Source organism: Pygocentrus nattereri, chromosome 10, assembly GCF_015220715.1.
Source record: "Pygocentrus nattereri isolate fPygNat1 chromosome 10, fPygNat1.pri, whole genome shotgun sequence".
NCBI lineage: Eukaryota > Metazoa > Chordata > Actinopteri > Characiformes > Serrasalmidae > Pygocentrus > Pygocentrus nattereri.
The window spans coordinates 31925357-31949573 of NC_051220.1; the positions used below are offsets into that span (position 1 = coordinate 31925357).

Below are 24217 nucleotides of genomic sequence, written 5' to 3' on the forward strand. Positions count from 1 at the left end.
TTCGCGGCCTGATGTCCCCAATAGGACCACATCATCTGCAAACAGCAGTGATGTGACCCTGAGGTCACCAAACCGGACACCCTCCATCCCTTGACTGCGCCTAGAAATTCTATCCATAAAAATTATGAATAGAATCAGCAAAGGGCAGCCCTGACGGAGTCCAACTCTCACTGGGAACGAGTCTGACTTACTGCCGGCTATGCGAACCAAACTCCAGCCTCAGTAATGGACAAGCCTATTCCCATGTCCCCAGATTCAGCCTCCTCACTGGAGAACGTGTCGGTGGGATTGAGAAGGTCCTCAAAGTATTCCTTCCACCGCCCAATGACGTCTTCAGTCGAAGTCAGCAGCACACCATCTCCACTATATACAGTGCTAGTGACACACTGCTTTCCCCTTCTGAGTCGCCTGACGGTTTGCCAGAATCATTTCGGAGCTGACTTAAAGTCAGTTTCCAAGGCCTCACCAAACTCCTCCCATACACGGGTTTTTGCCTTGGCAACAACTGAAGCCGCAGATCGCTTGGCCTGTCGATACCTGCCAGCTGCCTCTGGTGTCCCACAGGCCAACCATGCCCGGTAGGACTCCTTCTTCAGCTTGATGGCATCTATCACCTGGGGTGTCCACCACTGGGTTCCGACAGGCACCAACCACCTTACGGCCACAGCTACAGTCAGCCGCTTCAGCAATGGAGGAACGGAACATGGCCCATTCTGAGTCAATGTCCCCCACCTCCCCCGATATCTGGTCAAAGTTCTGACGGAGGTGTGAGTTGAAGATCAATCTGACAGGTTCTTCTGCTAGACGTTCCCAGCAAACCCTCACTATGCATTTGGGCTTGCCTGGTCTGACCGGCATCTTCCCCCACCACCTGATCCAACTCACCACCAGGTGGTGATCAGTTGACAGCTCAGCTCCTCTCTTTACCCGAGTGTCCAAAACACATGGCCGCAAGTCCGATGACACGACTACAAAGTCAATCATTGAACTGCGGCCTAGGGTGTCCTGGTGCCATGTGCACTTATGGACATCCTTGTTTTCGAACATGGTGTTCGTGATGGACAAACTGTGGTTTGCGCAGAAGTCCAAAAACTGAACACCACTCGGGTTCAGATCAGAGAGGCCATTCCTCCCAATCACACCCCTCCAGGTCTCACTGTCATTGCCCACGTGAGCGTTGAAGTCCCCCAGTAGGACAATAGAGTCTCCAGGAGGAGCACTTTCAAGCACCCTTCCCAAGGACTCTAAGAAGGCTGGGTACTCTGAACTGCTGTTCGGTGCATAAGCACAGACAACAGTCAGGACCCGTTCCCCAACCCGAAGGCGTAGGGAAGCTACCCTCTCGTCCACCGGAGAAAACCCCAACATACAGGCACCGAGTCGAGGGGCTATGAGAAAGCCCACACCTGCCCGCCGCCTCTCACCATGGGCAACTCCAGAAAAGAATAAAGTCCAGCCCCTCCCAAGGAGATTGGACCCAGAGCCCAAGCTGTGTGTTGAGGTGAGCCCGACTATATCTAGCCGGTATCTCTCAACCTCGTGCACCAACTCAGGCTCCTTCCCCGCCAGTGAGGTAACGTTCCAAGTTCCAAAAGCCAGTTTCAGCAACCGAGGATCAGAACGCCAAGGCCCACGCCTTCGGACACTGCCCGATCCACAACGCACCGAACCCCTACTACTGCCCCTCCCATTGGTGGTGGGTCGATGGGAGGGGGGACTCATGTAGCTCCTTCGGGCTGGGCCCAGCCGGGCACCATGAGTAAATGCCCGGCCACCAGACGCTCGCTGGTGAGCCCCTCCCCCAGGCCTGGCTCCAGGGTGGGGCCCCGGTAACCCTGTTCCGGGCAGGGTACACAAGTCCTGTTTTTGTGTCTTCATTGGGGTTATTATGGATCACACTTTGTCTGACCTGTCACCTAGGACCAGTTTGCCATGGGAGACCCTACCAGGAGCTTTTGCTCCAGACAACATAGCTCCTAAGATCATTCAAGCACGCAAACCCCTCCACCACGATAAGGTGGTGATCCAAGGAGAGGACTCACCCATCCAAATAATTGATTTCAAGTGTTCCAGTCACTTCCATTGCCACAGGTGTATAAAACCAAGCACCTAGGCATGCAGACTGCTTCTACAAACATTTATGAAAGAATGGGTTGCTCTCAGGAGCTCAGTGAATTCCAGCAGAGCACCATGATAGGATGCCACGTGTGCAGTCATGAAGTTTCCTTGCTACTACATATTCCACAATCAACTGTCAGTGGTATTATAACAAAGTGGAAGTGATTGGGAACAACAGCAATTCAGCCAGTGGTCGACCACGTAAAATGACAGAGTGGGGTCATCGGATGCTGATGCGCATAATGCGCAGAGGTCGCCAATTTTCTGCAGAGTCAATTGCTACAGACCTCCAAACTTCATGTGGCCTTCAGTTTAGCTCAACAACAACAAGAGAGCTTCATGCAATGGGTTTCCATGGCCAAGCAGCTACATCCAAGCCTTACATCACCAATCGCAATGTAAAGCGTCAAATGCAGTGGCATAAAGTGCTGCCACTGGACTCTAGAGCAGTGGAGATGTGTTCTTTGGAGTGATGAATCACGCTTCTCCATCTGGCAATCCAATGGACGTGTATGACTGCATGGTGTAAAGGTTGGTGGAGGGGGGATTATGGTGTGGGATTGTTTTTCAGGAGTTGCGCTCGGCCCCTTAGTTCCAGTGAAAGGAAGTCTTAATGCTTCAGCAGACCAAGAGATTTTGGACAATTTGGTGTTCCCAACTTTGTGGGAACAGTTTAGGGACAGCCCTTTCCTGTTCCAACATGACTGCGCTCCAGTGCACAAAGTAAGGTCCATAAAGACATGGATGAGCAAGTTTAGTTTGGAAGATCTTGACTGGCCTGAGTCCTGAGTCCGGACCTCAACCTGACAGAACACCTTTGGGATGAATTAAAGCGGAGACTGCAAGCCAGGCCTTCTCATCCAATATCAGTGTCTGACCTCACAAATGGGCTTCTGGAAGAATGGTCCAACATTCCCACACAACACACAACACACAATTCCCAGCACATTCCTAAACCTTGTGGAATGTTGTCCCAGAATAGTTGAAGCTGTTAAGGCTGCAAAGGGTGGGCCGACATCATATTAAACCCTATGGGTTAAGAATGGTGTATCACTCAAGTTCATATGCATGTGAAGGCAGACGAGCGAATACTTTTGGAAATATAGTGAATGTTTCGTTTTTAAAGGACCCATTTCATGGAATGTTTTATGCTCCTCACTTTTTTAAAATAAGAATTATAGAATGTAAATATTGCGATGTCACTAAAACCAACGTTTATCTATCTATTCAGCCTACAGCAGTTTGGCCCCACCCATTCCTTCCACTTGGACAGCACAGGTCATCTACATGTACCAGTCTTACAGGGACAATAACAAAAACACTCTAATTATCTAAAAACACTTTAATTATAAGAGAGAGATTGGAAATGGTTACACAAAAATTAATTATGACTGTTTTGGTAGATAAAAGCACACAAACATTGGAAATAGACCTGGAATAAATAAATAAATAAAATACAAGAAAAATTTAGGATGTAGGCTCTGTCACCAACATGCACTGACTGAAAAAATGTGTCTTGTGTTATATTTCATTGTATTAAAAACAGTTGAAAACTAGTTAAGGCTTGGTCTTAAAGAAGACTCATTTATTTATTTATTGGGGGTTTCTTGGTCTTGATCACTTTCATTTAGACTCAGTCTTCGCTTTGTCTCGGCTAGTCATGATCTTGGCATTAGGCTTATAGTCAACAGGTGGTCCTGGCTACAGCCCTTACCCTTGACAAGTATGCAAACTGGCATAACATCAGTCCCAAACACACACACACACACACACACACATCTTCTAAGCTGCTTCTTCCTCAGGGTCCCAGGGAGAACTGTAGCCTTGGACTGTGGGAGGTAACCGGAGTACCCGGAGGAAACCCACGCAAACATGGGAAGAACATGCAAACTCCACACAGAAAGGACCCTGATCTGGGAATCGAACCCAGGCCATTCTTGCTGTGAGGCGACAGTGCTCCCCAGTGTTAGCAGTGGCACAGTAACTAAAATCTGCAGTTAAAGCAAGCAACACATTTACTGGGGGGGTGAGGCTGTGTTGAGGCTTTATGGACAAAAGATCAATTTATTGCCAGTTTCATCACTCTTTACGATAATAGCATATGGGTACTATACAAAAGGCAGCTTAGTTCAGGTTCAGTACTTGGTATAGTAATGACATTTCAGCTGAATGGTGGATCTGAAGGCTAAATTTTAATTACGTACCAGCTCCTGCAATCTACTCGTCTATGTACATTGATGTGGATGTCAATAGCGCCATCTGGTGGACTAGATGTCAATGGCACAATCTGCTGGACAACAGCAACATCTGTCTATTTTGTTTTCTTGCCTTATTGTTTGCTCACTACTTAGGAGGACAGAAACCACAGATCTCAATAAAATACCTAACAGTACATTAATATCAAGCATCTCACATGGAACAGTGGCACCCACTGCTTTCAGAACCGTTTCAAGTCGTGGCAATGCTGCTGTACACCGCAGGAGCCCAAAATGATCTACAAGCACAGAATACTCACCAGAGTGCTCTTGAAATACAGAAATACAGCGGAAAAAAGCCGAGAAAGGCGTATTTGAGGCACACAGAGCATAGACTACATTAAAAGAGCTAAGAGTTAAAAGGGAATTAAATGGTTAATAAACGAAGTCATTGTGGTTTGGTGTGAAATGCTCCGTTTTAGAGAAACTTACTGAATCTGAATTGTTCACAGTGGCGGATACGAACCCGACGTCGACAGAAATTTTTAGATGAAATTGTTGGATATATGCTGCCTGATGTCTGATACATTGTTTTAATATCATTTTTGGATAAAATCATAAAACATATGGAATCAGTTTATTTTAATCTATTCATGGTGGGAAGGACAATAAGGCAACATAGTCCCCAAAGAAAATGGGTGTAGATGAGACCCCTAGTTCCACCACTGTAAAGAAATCCGAGTCTGTAAGTTTCTCTAGAAATGAATCATTCACACCAGACTAGCCTGAAATATTCTGTTTACATCTCAACCACTGAACCGTGCATCTGATTATTGTGCCACTGAAAACGTATCTAAAGTCAAGTCACTCACTCACTCACTCACTCACTCACACTCACTCACTCACTCTCTCTCTCTCTCTCTCTCTCTCTCTCTCTCTCTCTCATATATGTGATGTCACACACAGGGTCAAAGTTGGCTTGTAGCTATGATGCTTCATAGACAATTCAAACATGGAGTCTATCTTCCACGAAAAAGTGAGCTCTGGTGTTGTTTCTTTTCTTTCCTTATCTAGTTGCCGACTGATTTTTAACTAACAGCGAGCTGCACTTAAGTCGATTGAAAAGGTCGTCTGTAAAACGCGTGTCTCCTGTGATTGTGCCTTTATCTAGCGCTTTGCTAGGTTGTTTAGCTAACTTGCTAAGCTAGCTCGCTAACTGACAACAACACTGAAGCTAGACGGTGTTTTGACGAGTTACGACAAAGTGTGTAGGTGATGTTTATTGCGCAGGTTTATGTGTGTTGGTTGAGCTCATTTTAGAGGCTATATCGATGTCATTGTAAGCCATGTAGCGAAGCTGCAGTAGTTCCTGTGTGCTAAATAACTAGCTAACCAAAATATTATAAATATGTTGGTCCGAAGCTTTTATGAACTAGCTAACGTTAAGATTAGTTACCCAGCTAGCTAACTAGCTAGCAAGGAAGTTACTTTGGAAGTAATTTTAAGTTTAGGTAACGTGATGTTATTACGTTACATGATGTAATTTACAGTTTTGCTAGATACACATTCATCTGTGCTTATATTAAAGTTACATTAACGGTACCAGTTTTATAGCTTTCTCTGTAAGGTGGCCACAGCTACGTCAAAAGTTGCTTTCAGTTATGGTTCATTTGGTTTGGGATGATGTCTGAAAAAATACAATGTACAAAACTTTAATGACACCTCTTTGTCTAACATTTCTTCATAAATTAAAGTTATTAATAAAGAGTTTGTTCCCCTTTTGCTGCAGTATCAGTCTCTACACTTCTGAGAATGCAGGAATCATTGTTCCTGCAATTATTGGAACATTGCTGTGATTATTTGACTGCATTTGGCCATAAGAGCATTAGTGAGGTCAAGGAAGATACTTATGTTAGATGTTTTGTTCTGGATCACAAATGCCTCTCCAACTTATCCCAAATGTATTCAGTGATGCTCCATCACTCCAGAGAATGCAGTTCCACAGCCCAGTCCTGGGGGGCTTGATAATCATCTAACCGACACATGGCATTGATCATGGTGCGCTTAGGCTCTTTATACTGGCAATGCTTTTCTGTGGAGATAAAACGGCCTATGTGTGCATATTTGATTTGTCTTTATCAGCAATGCGTGTATGTCAGTTGTAAATATATTAAATGTCATATTACTGCCTTGTAGCAAGAGGGCTCTTTATGTGCCCAGCACTGCCTGAATAACCTACTTCAGGGGGAATATTTCACTCCAGTGGACTTGTCATCCATCGCACAGCAGCTGGATGAGGAAGAAAGGATAAGAATGGCTGAGGGTGGTGTACTGAGTGAAGAGTACAGGACATTTTTACAGGTAAGCAGTAATGTTGGGGTAAATGCAAGGGTCAGTGTTGTGGGAAGCTGTTCAGTGGCTTATCAGTGTTTTTGCTGTTCCTTCTTTATCTCAGCAACCATCTGGAAACATGGATGACAGCGGATTCTTTTCCATTCAAGTGAGATATTTTATATCATTTTTGTCAGTAGGTTTGTTAATAATAATAACAACGATAAGAAGAAATAGAATAATTTATAGATGTCGTTCCGTGTCACACTACTAGAGCTCGCTGCTACGTTACCAGTATTGTCATAAGAACCTTCAGATACAAAGTTTACAAACACAAATTGGTAAAGAGCCAAAGTTGGCTATTTGGTTTTAGAAATGTCACTTAATACTTTCTAATGATAAAAAAGAGAGTGCACAAATGAAGAATAAGTAAAACCAGAATGTGAACATTCAGCAAACAGCATTCAGATATATTTCAGCTATAGTTCTTCAGTTGTCATGTTGTCATTTATCTTTGTATATATGTTATGTTAGGTTTATGTTAAATTAAATGATATTTTCCCTATCAGGATATTAACATCTCAAGTGAAGTCTTTTCTAGTTACTCTGGCCCAACAGTGCCCTCACCTGGACTGATTCGCTATCACAATAATAGATGAAATTTAATAAAAAATATAAAGCTGAAGACCTGATAATATTCTAAAGCCATCTTGGTTTTCTCCATGATCTGTCTGTCAAGTGTGTAAATATTAATCTCAAATGATCATGCTTATTAAACATTTACATGTGTTTACATTACAACAGTGGTACTTTGGAGCTTGACCTGCTGTGTGTTGTTTTGGATCACTCTGGTCTTTCAACAGTGATAGAGCTCCACATATGTGACTCATAAAATTAGTGATGATTAAAAACATAAAATAAATTTGAGCCTTTCTTTGTGTCCCATGAACATTTTTACAAACATTTTAATGGCTTTAAAATCCTTGGTGGATGATGTCAGAACTGCCTTTCTTCAGGTGATTTGACATGGAATGACCTTTATTCAAAACATGTTCATACAACAAATTTTTGAATGAGATGTTAAAGCAAGCTTTTACTTTACTATTTGCATTTGAACTGCCAAAAAATGACTGCTTTGATATTGTACCATCTTGGTAGGTAATAAGTAATGCCCTAGGAGTTTGGGGTTTGGAGCTGATTCTCTTCAACAGCCGCGAGTACCAGCGACTAATGATAGACCCAGTGTAAGTACCTATATGTGCTTTCATGAGTCAGTGTTGTCTTATTAATATATTTTCTGTGGTTTCTTTAATTTATATTTAATAGAATGTTATTTGTGGTTTCAGAAATGAAAGAGCCTTTATATGTAACTACAAAGAGCACTGGTTTACAGTACGAAAACTGGGGCAGCAGGTATGATGTCTGAATAATACATTTTATTTCTTAAGCACCTTTCATGTTCTTATGTCTTGTACAATTCTGATCACAAAAGACAATTTAATGAATTGTTAAAGTGCATGTATAAGCTGCTTTTATATTTGTGGCATCTGAAGATCTCTGCTGGTTATCTGACTGAAAATAACTAAGGATTACAAAACAGTGTGTAATAAAAATTTTATCTAAACTCCCTGTACTGTCATTCTTTCTAGTGGTTTAATTTGAACTCACTTTTAACGGGACCAGAGCTGATATCAGATACATACCTGGCACTTTTCCTTGCACAATTACAGCAAGAAGGTAAACTAATTTTAAGTAGCATTTTATTTGCTTAAATATTCTTTAGTTTACCTTGCATGTAAAAGATGACCCTGACTATGGATGCATTCCTGTCTTGTCTTTAGGGTATTCCATTTTTGTCATTCGTGGGAACTTGCCTGAATGTGAAGCAGACCAGATTTTGGAAATCATGAGGGTGGAGCAGCAACACAGACCAAAACTCATTGGAGAGGATGAGGCTCAGACAAGTAGTGGTCAAAGGTATGGAGTCACAAGCAGTAACTACATTGTGTTCTTGCCAGAACACACTGCACATCATATATGTTTTCGCTTAAAAAAATGTACGCCTGTATGCATGAAGTTACATCATCAAGGACCAATTTTTCTTTTTGGAATTCTCTTTTTTTCCCCTCATTCATAGTAACATTAACATTATTTACACTGTAATGTCATAACGAGCCAGTAGTAAGACGCATGATTGTAGGAACTGCAGACAGTACAGATCCTGTATTTTTAGACCTTACACCAGCAAGGACAGCAAGAAAGTTTAAATATGGCCTATCCTTTTGTCCAGAACCTCAGGGCAGCATGCATTAGAGACTAGGCATGGTCTGGAAGAGAGTGTGATGGATGAGGATGAGGAGGAGCTGAGAAAGGCTTTGGCTCTGAGCAGGCAGGATATGGAAGTGGAAGATGAGGAAGCTGACCTTCGCAGAGCCATACAGCTCAGTATGCAGGGTAAGACATGGATAAATTAGAACATGTGGCGATGCTTAAGTTGTTCTCTAACATGGAAGTGTGTTATAGTCATGATGAAAATTGTTCTCCCTCTTGGAGTCCATTCAAAAGTATCATTGTAACCTAAAATCTAATTGGCCTTCCAAACACAGTATAGAAACTGTGATCTCCAAAACAGATGGAGATCATGAATGCTTTACTGATTCCTCATCAGACTCGATTAGGATGTACCATAGGTAGCAATATATGAAGTGAATCTGCTTTCAGATGTACTACACAGTTTGACTTAAAGTCATACAGCGAAATTACGTGTTGCTTGAAAGTCCACACACGCCCTGTTGATGGATGCAATAGATAATCATATTGTCATTTGGTCAGGACATCCTACTCAGGAAATGGCATGTGTGCATTTACAAATTCTGCTGTATTATCCCCTATAGGTAAAATATGCTGAGACATATATTGAAGCTGTATTATAATATTTATGGTTTTGTTGACAATACCTACACAGATCTTCTCCTCTTACTCTAGGAGCTTCAGGGAGCAGTAGCCTTATAGGTACTAAAGAGGTTGGAGCTACAATGACTCCGGGTTCCTCAGGAAGCACTACAGGTGGTGTGGCACAAAGCACTCCAAGCGAAAGCCTCACAGCAGAGGAGCTCCGCAGGAGAAGACAGGCCTACTTTGACAGGCATGAAGCATTTTATAGCTTCTCATCTGATCATTGAACACATTTTCACTTGTACATTTTTGCTTTTTGAAATCTATAAGGGTTGTAAATTTCAGCCAGTGCTACCGAACATGTAATTGTTTTCTATTTAATTTAGCAGCTCACACGCATGTCATAATGCTTTAGCCATTTGCTCTCCTTTTTATTACATTACCTTATAGGCAGTCCCAACAACAGGCTCAGCCCACATCTTCACAGGACACAAAAGTTGCTGGTAAGGGCTAATTCAGAAGGTATTCTTTTAAATTGTGTTATGACATGGAGGTAGATGTATTTGAGAAATCTATAAAAGTATTCCTAATGATGTTGTTTATTTATAGTGAGTAGCTAAAACACAAATAGAATTTTGTTCCATGTATATTCCTAAAAAGTGCCCCAAAGGGTTCTTTGAGCGATGTATATTGAATAATGAAACATAATTTAAAGGTTCTATACTAACATAGCTTTAAAAAAAATTTTTAGACCACTTCCATTTTAAGGAGGTTGTTTTCCATAGGCTCCCAGCCATCTGTTGGTGGGAGTCCAAAACAACATGACTCTTCGTGTTCTGACTGGGTGGGTAGGATGACCCTCCCTCCCCATCACTCAGTGCAAAGCCAGCCAATGTAGGCGTCTGTTAATTAACGTAATGAAATCGGCAGTTAGCCAACTCCTCCAAGCGTGTTGAGCTGTCCAGTGAGGTTGCATTAGTAGCTGTTTCAAAAGATGTGCTGGCACTAGTCGTCACCCTCTTATCTTGGTAGATCGACATGATCTAGTTATGGAATGGAATTGGCATGCATTAAATTGGGGAGAAAATTGGGGAAAAAAGGCTCCTCAGGGTACTAAAGGTGGTTTTTCTCTGCCACTGCACAAACAGCCCTTTTCGGTACCTTTTTTTATTTTGTATTAAGTGTATTTTCAAGTTTTTGCTATTACTTTCCTTTTTACCAGGTGAAGAGCAAGACACTGGAAGTAAACACAGCCAGTAAGGACATGGTGGCAATGGGGATCTATAGCCAGAGCCCTATATCAACCAAGTACTACCTGCCCCGTCCACCTCTTTAAACCGTCTCGGTGCTTGAATGACAGGAAGGACCAGATTCCAGGAAGGGCCATTCACCACCAATGCACCACTCTGTGGATCCACTCATAAGGCTCTTATATGGACAGAACTGTTAAAACAGACATTCATATGAAAAATAGTATGATGATGATCTACTGTTTAAAGTGGTGTTGTGTGCACTGCTGCTTTACCTTTTAAAGTCAGAGGGAAAAGGGAGGGCTCAGTAGCCTGGTACAGTTTTCTTGCTTACATCTGTTACGGCCTTTTTACCACAGCGCCTTTAAATATGCTAATATAATTTTCATAATACTGATCTGTTTGTAATATTTGGGACTCATGGTGGAACAGGAGGTTTGTGAATTGAGCGAGTGTGCCTGCATTGATGATGTTATAGATGGGCAGTGGGTGTTGTCACAAACATGTCAGCTAGAGGAGAGTGGAAAGAAAACTGAATTCCTTCTTTAGGGTGCAGGGGCTAAGGACCACTTAATGGGCACACCACACCCTGTCTTATCTTTCTTTGCCAGCTATAATTTTAAGAGGGACCGATTTCTTAGTGAATTCTGTTGCAGTACCTGTCTTTTTGGGTAGTGCTCTGGGGTGGTTTTAAAAGATTGCTTGAAAAAGCTCAAAGCTACCATTTTTTTGGTGTGGGTTCAGTCATATAAGGGTCCACTGTGACCTCAGAATCTCATTTTGAGGGAAAAAAAAGAATGAAGCTGAATGAAAAGGTATTGTCAAGTCTTATTCTACACTCTGTCCTCCCAAGATCAGAATTTGTTGTGACTCTAAGAAAGGGACTACAGCAGTGGGCAGTATTAAACTGCATGGATTCATAGCTCTCAGTATAATCGAACAGTTACTGCTGTTTGTTCTTTAACAACTGTTGTTCGTCTCTGTGCGCTTGTGTGTGTGTGTGTGTGTGTGTGTGTGTGTGTGTGTGTGTACGCACCAAGCCCGCATAGATAACGCGTGTTAATGGATACTCTACATTGGTCGCTGGAACATAAAAGCATATAATGCATTGCCAGGGCAGTTACTCTCCGATCCTGCTTAATCGCTGTACTTCCAATGCAGTAAAGTAATGAAGCTTTACTGAGAGTGTTTACAGGTACCTCTCACTGGATTTACCAGTGCCGCGAATATCTTGAGTGAGTTTGACGTATGCAGCAATCAAGGGGTGGTTTTTCAAGCAAAGAAATGTCATGTATACTAGTAGTAAACAAATATGCTACTATGGAGATTAAACCATCTAGTTTTTCACCCATATTTTAATTAATTAATTTTCTTCCTAATAGACTGTACTCATACACTTAGTATTCAGTTTTTAATTCATTAAAACAGGTTGTGGATGTTGAAAGCTTTTTGTTTTAGTACATAATCTTACTCCCAACCCTTTGCAGTAGACTGAGTGATCTTTATGCTCATGCACCGACAATTACCTTTGTAGCTTTTGATTTTTTTTTTTTACTTCTTAAAATTAAATGATGGGTTTTCCCTTTGAATCGTATCCCTCTCCTCAAGTTTGTTTCTTTGCCTACTTTTGAAAGAACACTTTTAAACATTCTGATTTAAGCCATATGACCTCGACAGACGGTGAGACTGTATGGTAAAATGTTGTAGTAAGATTGCAAAGGAAAATGTAAACTTCTCCTACACTTGAAAATGCATAGTATTCTATTAAGTATTATTTTGAGAAACTGCTCAATCATTCCATTAGATTTGCTTTGGATTAAACTTGCTTTGTGGACTGTACACGTTTGAACGCCCAATTGTTAATAGATAATCTTTGGTGCACACTTGCACTTTGTTTCTCCAAACAAATGGGAACAGAGCAGCCTGAAACGTAGCCTTTAGCTGGTGTTTGTTGGTAAGTTGAAGGACAACAAAGCTTATCTATAGTCACATTTATGTTTTGATCAGTAAATAAATTGCTTCTATGTATGTCTGTTTTTCTACACTTGACTGAGGCTTTATTTTAGACAGCATATTCTAATGTGTTTATGTAGTTTTCAAACTAGTGATCAGTGTCTGTACTTGTTGCTCAGGTCAGTTTAATCAATGCCCTGATTTGGGTAGTTACTTTTCTAAGTAATAGCTAATTTAGCTGAGGATTTTATGATTATTGTAAAAGATTGCTTGTTATTTCTTCTCTTTAGATCATACATTGAGGAAGGTGATGATGAAGAATAGCGTATTCTTTCTGATCTGTGCTTCCTGCTTCCAGCTTTCTCTCCAAGCTCAGGAAGCCCAGGCTCCTAACATCACTGATCTCACCTTTAAAAATATTGACTTTGCCATGAACCTTTATCGCAAGATTTCCAGCCATCATGATAATAACATTTTCTTCTCGCCCCTGAGCGTTTCCACAGCATTCGCCACACTGTCGTTGGCAGCCAGGGACTCTACTCGCAGCCAGATCCTGTCAGGGCTGAATCTGGACACGCTGGAACAAAATGGCCAGCCTGAGGTCATTCCACAGCTCTTCCAGCACCTCCAGGGGAACATCACCCATGATGGAGCACTGAAACTAGAACAGGGAACAGCACTCTTTGTGGACCTTAATTTCCAAGTAGAGAGGGCTTTCAGTGATCAGATCAAAAAGTTCTTTGATGCTGATATTGAGAATGTGGAGTTTGAAAAAGCTGACCTCAGTAAGGAGACAATTAACAAGCATGTAAGGAAGAAAACTGGCAATAAAGTGAAGGAGATAGTGACTAACATTGAACCACTGACTCAGATGATGCTGATCAATACCATTTTCTTTCAGGGTGAGTTATATGCATACTTAAACTAACACAGTCATGACATTTCAAATGGCTTGCTGGCTAGAACTGGCTTGACTTTGAAGAAGTGAATTTAGTCTTGAGTAAGATATGATCTATGTATATGTGTGTGTGTGTGTGTGTGTGTGTGTGTGTATATATATATATATATATATATATATATATATATATATATATATATATATATATGAGATCTAAATGAGATTGTTCTTTTTCATCATCCAGGTGCCTGGGAGAGACCATTTAACCCAAACAACACTGAAAACGGTCGTTTTTATGTAGACAAATACAACATTGTCCAGGTTCCCATGATGATGAATTTGGATAAGTTCTACATTGCCAGTGATGATGAGCTTAAAGTAAAAGTGTTGCGTCTGCCTTATTTGGGTGGCGCAGCTATGCTCATTGTCCTACCTGACAACAATGTTGATTACACCATCATAGATGATGAAATAAATGCTGATAGATTTCTTAACTGGATCAAGAATATGAAAAAAACGTAAGTCTGAAAGTTAATGTTATGCAATTGTCAGTTTGTTTTATGCTTTTGTCACCATGAACTCTAAATTTGCATTAGCATTTCCATAAAATATATAATGTAAAATCACAAAAATATCTATGTTTCAGATTACAGTGCAGTTGCTGGATTTTAATGTCTCACTCTCATTCATATTTTTAGAAAACTGGAGGTCTACCTGCCCAAATTTAAGATGGAACAGTCTTACCCCCTGCACAAAATTCTGCCAGCTATGGGTATTCAGAACATCTTCAAGAACACAGCTAACCTCAAAGGCATGAGCCAGGAGCCTGGTCTAAAAGTCTCACAAGTTAGTGTGCATTTTTGCCTGTAATATAAGGTGCATATGTTTGGGCAGTCGTGGGCTGGAGGTTAGGGAGCTGGACCTGTGACCGGAAGGTTGCCGGTTTGATCCCCAGGGCCGACAGTCCATGACTGAGGTGTCCTTGAGCAAGACACCTAACCCCCAACTGCTCCCCGTGCACCGTGGATAGGGCTGCCCACCGCTCCGGGCAAGTGTGCTCACTGCCCCCTAGTGTGTGTGTTCACTAGTGTGTATATGGTGTTTCACTTCACGGATGGGTTAAATGCGGAGGTGGAATTTCCCTGGTTGTGGGATCAAAAAAGTATCACTTAACTTTAATATTACAAAATACTTGTGATGGTTTTAAGGACTAGATATTGCTACATTGTATGCTAATATTTCACATGTTTGAGGTCAGTTTGAAGTAATGTGAAACCAGAATATGAAATTTGTACGGTGGAGATCTTAAGGGAAAATATGATTCACTTATTTACCCTTTATTTGTGTGCAGGTTTTGCACAAAGCTGTGATTGAAGTGGATGAGAAAGGCACTGTAGCTGCTGCAGCAACAAGTGTGGGAATCACAGCTTACTCCATGCCAACCTCCTTTGTCGTAAACAGGCCTTTCTTCTTTTTTATCTACCACGAAGCAACCAACAGTCTGCTGTTTATGGGCCGAGTGATTGATCCCACTAAGCAGTGAATCAGCATGTGCTGTCATCAACAAATTAGTGCCCTGGATTAGAAACATTATTCCTACTGTGCCCTGCATTAAAGCACTGTTTTTCTAGATCATATTGCTTAATATATTATTAATAATTGCTTATATGTTATTAATAAATATTTTTTGTTTTAATGGACAAAGTGTGTACAAACTATAGGAAAATATTTGCATATAAGTGCAATAGGTAAATCTATTCCTAAACTGGTTTTGTCATGTACTTAGGCTAAAGAATTTCTGTAATTTTTGAAGCTACATTACTTTTTGCATTATGAGACCATGGTTAGATTTAGATTCAGACTACAACATTTAGATCATTGTAAGGGTCATAGCAGGCCTGTCTGTTAAAGGTTCTATATTAGGCTGTGAAAAGGATAAGTTTTATACTTTGAATTATACAGACTGTTACATTAAAATTTGAGTCCTTTCAGGCATTGAAAATGTATGTGTTAACTAGCAATTTACAGTGTGAAGATATTAAACTTCTTAAAACTGAACTTTGTGGTTTAAAATATTTCATGATCTAATAAATTTCGCAATATCATCTTAAACAGTGGGTGATTAAAATGATCGAAAGCTGTTTTAGCTTGTAAGTTATAATTTTTTTATATCAGAAATTCAACATGTCAATTCCAGGTTTAGTTTTCATTAGTAGGAAATATATTTGAGCATGGAAGTTTTCAGTTAACCTTCGCCAGTTTGTTTTAATGGAAGGAACACTTTTTGCTAGTATAAGTTAAAATTTTAAATGCGGTTACTTTTTCAAGTAAAAAGTTGTTAGACATAATGAAATTCTATATTCAAAGTGATTACTTGCTAGAAAGTTAAAAAGATATATTAAAATCGTACATGAACAGAATCTGTTTTCCCAGGCAAGAAATAGTCGGATTTGTCCAACGTCGCCTTTTTAAAACTGAATTTCTGTGAATTACTCTCTGAAACGACTTGGCTAGAAAATGGAAATGGGGAATTTTAATACGCAGCAGGTGGAGTTCGTCGGAGGTATTTGGCAACCCAGTTCGTCGTCACTACCGTAATGGCTGCGCCCTCGTGTTGGGCATGTGAAGAAGGGAGAGTTTTATCAACCGCGTAACGTTCCAGCTTTTATTGGAGAGCCGAGCCAGCTGTGAGTACTGATCACATTTGTTTTGACCTGGTCAGAAAGAATGAAAAACAGCGTGTTATTAACTAGTTAAAGTGGATGGCGATGATGTTTTTAATGGATTAGCATAACGGCTAATGCTAGTTTTCTAGCATTATAATATATGCCTATTTGTGTCAAAATAATAAAAAATTATATACATATATATTAAGATAAAACTACAAGTTAGGTGCTAGTAGACCACCCTGCTTATTGTATGACAACTTTTATATGTTTTTGTTGGGGACACATTTTTGAGAACTATTCGAGATCTTAAGCAGCAGCAGACACACACACACACGACAGCAGTGGTTCTTAAAGCCTGGTCCTGGACCGCTTTCCTGCACGTTTTAGAATTTCCCACTCTGTCAGTACACCCGAAACAACTAATGAACTAATCAGCAAGCCCTGCCCGAGGTAAACTGAAACTTGGAGACCCCACAGATAAGTCTATATTTTTCTTTATCCTTGTCTGTTGTGAGCAGGGCTCAAGCTAAAATGTGGACCGTCTGGTGGTCCTTGACCAGATTAAAAACAATGCATTAAAGCGGGAGAATCCTACGACAGTGGTCTATCCAGAACCAGGTTTAAGAATAACTGCTGTTTAATTATTCTGTATTATTGGAATGTATTCCAAATTCAGAAAGCTTAGCATTTATGAAGTAAATACTAAAATCAAACTTTGCGTACTTTGTTTAAGCCTTTTTTCAGGTATCCAGTTTACATTTTGTATCTTATTCAGTTTCATTCACTTATTTCATATAACTTAAAGTCATTTCTCTCTTGCAGGAAAAAAAAGATGAAGACTAAAAATTCACAGTCAAAGAAGCGCTTCAGATCTGCTAAAAAAAGAGGGATCCTGGTAAAAGGCAAATGGCAGACTGTCAAGATAGATCCCAGCGTTTTTGCTGATGAGGGCATGAGTGAAATAGTTTGCTTTGAAGAACTGACAGATTATTCTCTGATTGAATCTGAAAAGACAGCGACTGTGTCCCAGTTGCTGCAGGAGCCTGTTGGAAAAAAGAAGAGGAAGAGAAAAGCCTGTGAAATAGAAAATTATGATGAAGAAGAAACCTTTGAAGAAGCACAGGAAGAATTTGCAGAGCTGTCATCTGATGACAACATTGAGCAAGTGGATATTGTGGAGAAACCAGATAAAAAGCGGAAAAAGAAAAAGAAGAAATCTAAAAGTGATGCTGCAGACTTTGAAATGAAACACCAGGACAACAATAAGAATATGGAGAGCTCTTCAGAAGGTTTGTCCAATTTGGCTGACAAGGGAGAAGAACAGATTACAGCGCAAACAACACTAAAGTCTAAAAATAAGAAAAAGAAGAAGAAGCAAGACAAATCAGATGCAGAACAAACAAGGCCTTCTTCACAGGTAAAAGAGACTGATGGCCAAATAGGACCCGTTAACAAGACTAAAAGAAAAACCAAGAACTGGGCAGATGCAGCCCTCTCACACTCAGCAGGTCAGGATACAGATGTATCTGCTTGGAAAGACCTGTTTGTACCTGCGCCTGTTTTGAAGGCACTAAGCAAACTTGGATTTTCTGCACCTACACCAATTCAAGCTCTCGCTCTCCCTCCTGCCATTCGAGATCACATGGATATCCTGGGTGCAGCAGAGACAGGTAAAAAAAGTCATACTGTCTGTTGTTTTAGCGGAAAGCTATATCATGCATATAGTGCCATCCATAAGTAATTGGGCAGTGACCTTTTTTTTTTTTTATCTTTTGGGTCCGTACTCTGTGCTCTTCATTCAGTTGTTCGCTGGTCAGTTGTTTTTCAACGAGCTGGGTATCAAAACTCAATACCTTTGTGGTGCAGACCAAATAACTTTAGTTCTACTTACTGAAAAATTCAGTGTCATTTAGTACCAAATTTTAGTATCATTGTTAGCATCCATGAGCCAATAAGCATATTTGTTCTAAAATCCAGATTGCTGACTAGCTGTATAAATTACGCTCTGCCAGCTTGTTAATATCAGCACTTCTTGACTAGCTTGCGAACAGTTACTATCTGGTTGTAATCTGGTCAATACTCACTTCCAGCACTTTACACTAATTTCTGGTTTGAGCTACACTGACTTTTGGCTTGTAATTTAAAAAGTAGCAAAATACTGCAACCAAGATATTGGTGTTGATAAAGTTTGTAACAACCCAGCCTAACCGTAATGTTGCTGAATCATTATTTGTACACAAGAGAGCTAACAAATAGTCCAGAGTATATTTTGCATGCAGCATTTGTATCTGTATTTGTATTGCTGTTAACTGCTGTTCACCACCATGACTTAAATAAGTGTTAACAGCTATTAAACAGGACATCATGCGGCTGAAAGATGAGAATTAAGCAATCAAAAGACATGGTGAAAAAATTCGGTCTTTATTATAAACTGGTAATTTCAGAATAACTTGATATTAAAATTTTCCTTGTATTGATATGGGCAAAATATACACTTTGGTTTGTCTGTCATTATAAACATCTTTGTTATTGTTCTGCAGGAAGTGGGAAGACTTTGTCTTTTGGGATTCCGATGATCCACACAATATTAGAGTGGAAGAAAACCATCAACTGTAAGAATGCAGGGGCAGATGGGAAGTCTAACACAGAGGAGGACACTGAGCCAGGATTCAACAAAGCAGCTGGCATAGCAATGAACGCAGACAACAGTCAGGAAAACTCCAGTGCACAGGAAGAGGGCAGTTTGAATGATGAAGATGAGGGGATCATATTGGAGTCAGCAGAAGATGGAGATGTGGGTGGTCAGACTGTAGAGGAAGATGATGATGATAGTGGTGATGATGATGACTGTGGTTCTGTTGATCAAAGTCAAGATGAAGATGGCTTGACAAATGATGATGAAAGCATAGGTTTAGACATTAAAACAATGGGAGACGTGAAAGGAGATGGTGAGAAAAAGCCTTTGCTTGGACTTGTTCTCACCCCTACCAGAGAACTTGCTGTTCAGGTCAAGCATCACATTGATGCTGTGGCACAGTTCACAGGTTGGTATCTTTAAGTGCAGATACTTTTCAGAGTGGTTTGATTGGTATATCAGCACTCATAGTGATCTCTGTAAACAGGTATAAGGACTGCTCTTCTGGTGGGTGGGATGGCACCACAGAAGCAAGACAGGATGTTGAAGCGCAAGCCAGAGATAGTGATAGCGACACCAGGGCGACTGTGGGAGATGGTTCAGGACAAGCACCCCCATTTGCGCAATCTACGGCAGCTCAGGTAAGGTTGTGTGGCTGTAATGTTGTCATTGCTTTCCTCCCATAGTGCACAGAATTAAGTTTTATTTTATTGAACATATTGACTTTTTCACCTTCACCAAATGTAAGATGCAATAGAAGTTAGCAGCTGTTAAAGTATAAAATAACCTCCTCAGGTGCCTGGTCATTGATGAAGCTGACCGCATGGTGGAGAAAGGCCATTTTGCGGAGCTCGAGAAACTTCTGGAGATACTCAACACCTCCCAGTTCAACCCAAAAAGACAGACCTTTGTGTTCTCTGCAACTCTGACCATGGTCCACAGCTTGCCCACCCGTCTGCTGCAGAAGAAAGGAAAAAAGCTGGAGGAGCGCAGCAAGCTGGAGCTCCTCATTGAGAAAGTAGGAATCAAAGGCAAACCCAAAGTCATCGATCTTACCCGTAAAGAGGCCACAGTGGAGACACTCACTGAGACTAGAATCCACTGTGAGAAGGAGGAGAAAGATTTTTATCTTTACTACTTTCTGATGCAGTACCCTGGGCGCACAATGGTATTCGCCAACAGCATTGACTGCATAAAGAGACTTACGTCACTATTAACTATTTTGGACTGTACCCCACTGCCACTGCATGCCAATATGCACCAGAAACAGAGACTGAAAAATCTGGAGAGATTTGCAGAAAGGGAGAGGTAAGGGAAGAACAAGCAGTTCTATCTACTACACTGTTAAGCATTTTTGACCAGTGACTTCTGATATATGTATATAATTTTTTTTTTCTTTTTCTATTCTAAACAGTTGTGTCCTCCTTACCACGGATGTTGCTGCTCGGGGGCTTGACATTCCAGACGTTCAGCATGTCATCCACTATCAGGTAATATTTCAAGTAGATGTTTTATATCCTTTCATTATATAAATGAATCATTTATGATAAATGTTTTAAAATCTTTCATTTTGCTTTGGAATAGGTTCCCCGGACATCTGAGACATATGTCCATCGTAGTGGACGTACAGCTCGTGCAGCTAAAGAAGGTCTTAGTCTGCTCCTGATTGGTCCAGATGATATGATGAATTTTAAGAAGATCTATAGGACTCTGGGAAAGGATGAGGATCTTCCCTTGTTTCCTGTTCAGAACAAATGCATGACAGCCATTAAGGTATTGGGGGAAAGCAATTACATTTTACATTACGTTTGGAGACTTCATTTTGTTTGTTATAATGTACATTTCTGAAACTAAACATGAAGTAAGAATTCATTTAAAAGCCATACAGTGAAAAGGTATTCTCATAACCTACTTGGTCTGATCCTTGATCATTTCTACAGGAACGTGTTGACGTGGCCAGAAAAATAGAAAAAATTGAATACCACAACAGCCGAGAGAAGCAGCACAATTCTTGGTTCAGACAAGCAGCAGAGGAAATGGATATAGATCTTGATGATGACTTGCTTTTGGGTAAGTAAAATGTATTCTACAATGCTGGTGTTACATTGACATACGTATAAACGTTTTGTTATTTAGAAATAAATTGATTTATGGTTTTTCAGGAGCTGGCAGGGATGAGAATGAAGAACGTGAGCAGCAGAAGTTAGTGAAAGGCTTGAAGAAACACCTGAAGCACTTAATCACTCAGCCAGTCTTCAAACCCCATATGAAGACAAAATATCCTACTCAGATGGGCAAGCTGCAGCTGCCAGAGCTACCCTTGGCTAACGAAACGGCTTTAATTAGTGTGACCAATCAACGGCGTAAACAAAACCAGCAGAAGCGTAAAGGGAAACATTAATAGCTGTAATTATTTTGTTGAGGATAAATGGCTATAAAGGACTTGCTTAAAATGTGCTTTTACAAAAAAAAACTGCTGTTTATATATAAGTGATCTGTCTAAAGCGTTTTGCTTAATTTTGTCAATTAAACTTCAGTTTGTGTATATTAAAAAAAAAAAAAAAAAGCAACTTTCTGGTAACAGTTTTTCTTATAGTTTGTGGAAAGGGTGTATAAACTTTTCTTATATAAAGCAGTCAGTGGTCTTCCAAATGTGGAAATCTGATCCAAGATCCTTTTTAATGTTCTCTACACTTGTAGAGAATGTCATAGTGTGATGTCTTGTAGAGAAGATATAAAGAAGGTTGAGATCCTTCTGGAATGGTGTGGTATACGGGGTGGCTGTTGCTGCCGTCCATAGATATAATACACACACTAATATCCAGCGTTTCAGACAAAGCCAGGATCTCCACATGGTCGCACTCCATTGCCATGGCTTCCACTTCCTGAGAAATCAAAGAGGCCCATGTCAGTGGTGAAGCTTCTCTAATGACTCTAGAAGATGAAACACAGTAACAGAGCTGACCTGAGTACAGTAAGCTTTCAGGCTGGGGGCCTCCACAAAGTGCTGGAAGAAATCCGCATGATTCTGCAAATGTGCTGATGTGAGGAGCCTCAAGTACTTCACCATGCTGTCTGAGGTAGCCTGATCATTGAAAAACCCCAAAAGGGTCTCCTCACGATCATCTGCTTCTAGCTGATCCAGTACCCTGAGAAACTTGAACAATGCCACACTTTTAGGCTAATGCTGTAGTTTATGGTTTAAACTTTTAGCTGTAATGGAAATGATGTGGCTCTAAGTACTTACAGTGCTGAGGAGATCTTTAAACTCATTTTCATCAAATCCTGCTTTTAGAAGTTCTTCATGACTTCTCAACAGTTTGTCCTTAATTCTGAAGAATGTAGAGACAACACAACATAATGTAAGAGCATTGTATAAACAAGGTGCCAGAGAATATTGCAGGGAAGACATAAGCTGTTGAAGCATCAGCTCACTCAATGTACCTTTTCATGGCACTTTCATTGTGCACCAGTGTTTCTACAAGTCGGAAGCAAAAGGCTCTGTAAAAACAGTTTCCATCTCCTTTTACTCTGCGAATAAACCCAAACTGATGGCAAATGTCCTATGAGAAAGAACACAGAAGTTGAGAGAGAGCAAGTACCATCCTCTTAAAGGGAATGCTTAAATGTTAAGACATGCAAATGTCAGATACTGTCAAAATATCCTGTATAAACAAAGTGAAATACTAATATTACTACCCAACAGAAAAACCTGTGTTATATCTGACTTAGTCCAATGCAACCATGTGACATCACAGTGCAACAATGGCAACCTACCAGTAGAGGTGTTTTATCACTATCAATGGCTATAAAGGACTTGCTTAAAAATGTGCTTTTACCAAAAACTGTTCAGTTTGTTCCCCTTTAACTATTGTTTCCCTTCCGACTTTGTGCTCTCCAAATCCACTCTACACATCAGACAGGCATGCTATATGTGATTTTAACATGCTCATGTCCAAATACCCTGCTTGAAAAAAACAGTATAGACCAGCATTGCTGGTCACCAGCAAAATCAGCATTTGTTGTGTTTCAGAAACTGGTATGCTGGTCAACCAGTATGACCACACTGGGGTGACCAGCTAAACCACCACGACCATAAAACGCATGCCTGCCTGCTAGATTTCCAGCAGTGAACACAACGCAAGTCCCATTGAGTGTCAAATAGTTTTGCTTTGGATGAACATCTAACATTTTATGAATTTCTTTTATTAATGTATTTGTCTGAAATTTTCACATTTTTATTCACAATTAAATTTGTTTTCTACTGTCAAACAAAATCACTCATGTCACCAAAGCACTACAGGAGGAATTAAAAACACACTTTTTAGACATATCGTTTAAGCAAAAAAAAAAAAAAAACAGATTTGTGTTCAGCAAAGCTCAGAGATCATTGGGGCCACAGAAAATATTACATTTTCAAGTACGGACATTAATGGGTTAATTACAGCATCGTATACAGAAATGCATCGTACACAAACCTGACATTTTGTGGCCTCCGGCTCTTCCAGTACCTGAGCTGAAGTTGCTTCTTTGAGTGAGACTAAACCGGACTCATCCATCTAAAACAGAGGGGTGCAACTTTGCAAATTTATCAAATCTCGAACGTTTCATAAGAAACATCTGATTATGCCTAGTTTATTCATGTTAATCGAAACGACCATAAGATAATTTGTCGTGATGAACACTTGCGAATGCTTATATTCTGAATTACCGTATTTAAAAGCCTCGAAGCTGTGGTGAGCTAGCGCTCAGTCGACAAAGCGCAGGCTGAGGTCTGTCTGCTGTGTGTTCCATGCAAACCAGTCGACGCTTCCAGTCTTACAGCACGCGCCCTTCCGAAACAGCTGCTTAAATTCAAATGTCTTTTGAAGCGGCATTCTGGAACATTTCACATATGGTTAATAATTGTTGTCACAGTAACCGGACGTATGGAACAACCACGTGCCTTCCTTTTAAAGGGGCAGAGGATAACAAAAGCGAAAGTAGCACAAGCACTACACAAATTCATGAGCTTTCTTAAATTAAACGAGTTGATGATGATGATGATGATGATGATGATGATAATACATATTTGTAATGTGAACATGGCTTATCCACGGTATGCAACAGCAGGGGGCGCTATAATTCATTCTTTAATTCAATGGAAAGTTCTATACTAGGGATCCTACTAACAAAAGGCCTCAAAATCAGATTGTTGTTTATAAATTTTAAATCTTATCGCCTAACCATTTAAGATTTTATTGTATGTTTAGATGCACACAGTTCTATTTGCC

General features: G+C 40.5%; 4 protein-coding genes across 5 annotated transcripts; 3 read left to right on the forward strand and 1 right to left on the reverse strand.

Annotated features, from left to right (window-relative positions):
- The first annotated feature begins 5261 nt into the window (after window positions 1-5261).
- Window positions 5262-12628, forward strand: atxn3 (ataxin 3). Of its 2 annotated transcripts, XM_017690893.2 has the most exons (12): window positions 5333-5349; window positions 6283-6371; window positions 6510-6674; window positions 6769-6813; window positions 7803-7888; window positions 7991-8057; window positions 8294-8381; window positions 8486-8621; window positions 8935-9098; window positions 9630-9789; window positions 9990-10042; window positions 10762-12628. In XM_017690893.2, the coding sequence occupies exons 2-12, from the start codon at window positions 6357-6359 to the stop codon at window positions 10797-10799; spliced, it is 1017 nt and encodes a 338-aa protein (XP_017546382.1). In that variant the 5' UTR covers window positions 5333-5349; window positions 6283-6356; the 3' UTR covers window positions 10800-12628. The 2 variants fall into 2 exon arrangements, with proteins under 2 accessions (XP_017546381.1, XP_017546382.1); XM_017690892.2 differs by lacking the exon at window positions 6283-6371 and having other exon boundaries at window positions 5262-5349.
- Window positions 12629-12673: 45 nt separating this feature from the next.
- Window positions 12674-15698, forward strand: si:ch1073-416d2.3 (protein Z-dependent protease inhibitor). The gene is made up of 5 exons (XM_017690891.2): window positions 12674-12743; window positions 13033-13644; window positions 13885-14158; window positions 14339-14486; window positions 14992-15698. Exons 2-5 carry the CDS (start codon window positions 13053-13055, stop codon window positions 15181-15183), a joined length of 1206 nt encoding a protein of 401 aa, XP_017546380.1. The 5' UTR covers window positions 12674-12743; window positions 13033-13052; the 3' UTR covers window positions 15184-15698.
- A 516-nt stretch (window positions 15699-16214) lies between these two features.
- On the forward strand, window positions 16215-21381 carry ddx24 (DEAD (Asp-Glu-Ala-Asp) box helicase 24). The gene is made up of 9 exons (XM_017690885.2): window positions 16215-16327; window positions 17132-17979; window positions 18850-19353; window positions 19432-19585; window positions 19740-20252; window positions 20359-20434; window positions 20529-20717; window positions 20885-21014; window positions 21107-21381. Exons 2-9 carry the CDS (start codon window positions 17142-17144, stop codon window positions 21343-21345), a joined length of 2643 nt encoding a protein of 880 aa, XP_017546374.1. The 5' UTR covers window positions 16215-16327; window positions 17132-17141; the 3' UTR covers window positions 21346-21381.
- A 215-nt stretch (window positions 21382-21596) lies between these two features.
- Window positions 21597-24100, reverse strand: LOC108423522 (ubiquitin thioesterase OTUB2). The gene is made up of 6 exons (XM_017690890.2): window positions 23656-24100; window positions 23423-23503; window positions 22389-22507; window positions 22192-22276; window positions 21910-22101; window positions 21597-21829 (listed from the first exon to the last, which is right to left on the reverse strand). The coding sequence occupies exons 2-6, from the start codon at window positions 23501-23503 to the stop codon at window positions 21623-21625; spliced, it is 684 nt and encodes a 227-aa protein (XP_017546379.1). The 5' UTR covers window positions 23656-24100; the 3' UTR covers window positions 21597-21622.
- Window positions 24101-24217: the final 117 nt, after the last annotated feature.

Coding starts and splice junctions, on each gene's coding strand:
- atxn3 (XM_017690892.2), top strand. CDS start 5,326: ATGGAGTCTATCTTCCACGAAAAA. Junction 8,382..8,485: donor TGCACAATTACAGCAAGAAG/GTAAACTAATTT, acceptor TCTTGTCTTTAG/GGTATTCCATTTTTGTCATT. Junction 9,790..9,989: donor AGACAGGCCTACTTTGACAG/GCATGAAGCATT, acceptor ATTACCTTATAG/GCAGTCCCAACAACAGGCTC.
- si:ch1073-416d2.3 (XM_017690891.2), top strand. CDS start 13,053: ATGATGAAGAATAGCGTATTCTTTCTGATCTGTGCTTCCTGCTTCCAG. Junction 13,645..13,884: donor CAATACCATTTTCTTTCAGG/GTGAGTTATATG, acceptor TTCATCATCCAG/GTGCCTGGGAGAGACCATTT. Junction 14,159..14,338: donor ATCAAGAATATGAAAAAAAC/GTAAGTCTGAAA, acceptor TCATATTTTTAG/AAAACTGGAGGTCTACCTGC.
- ddx24 (XM_017690885.2), top strand. CDS start 17,142: ATGAAGACTAAAAATTCACAGTCAAAGAAGCGCTTCAGATCTGCTAAA. Junction 20,253..20,358: donor AGATTTGCAGAAAGGGAGAG/GTAAGGGAAGAA, acceptor TATTCTAAACAG/TTGTGTCCTCCTTACCACGG. Junction 20,718..20,884: donor AATGCATGACAGCCATTAAG/GTATTGGGGGAA, acceptor TCATTTCTACAG/GAACGTGTTGACGTGGCCAG.
- LOC108423522 (XM_017690890.2), bottom strand. CDS start 23,503: ATGGATGAGTCCGGTTTAGTCTCACTCAAAGAAGCAACTTCAGCTCAG. Junction 22,508..23,422: donor CGGAGGCCACAAAATGTCAG/GTTTGTGTACGA, acceptor TCTTTCTCATAG/GACATTTGCCATCAGTTTGG. Junction 21,830..21,909: donor TGAAAGCTTACTGTACTCAG/GTCAGCTCTGTT, acceptor TTGATTTCTCAG/GAAGTGGAAGCCATGGCAAT.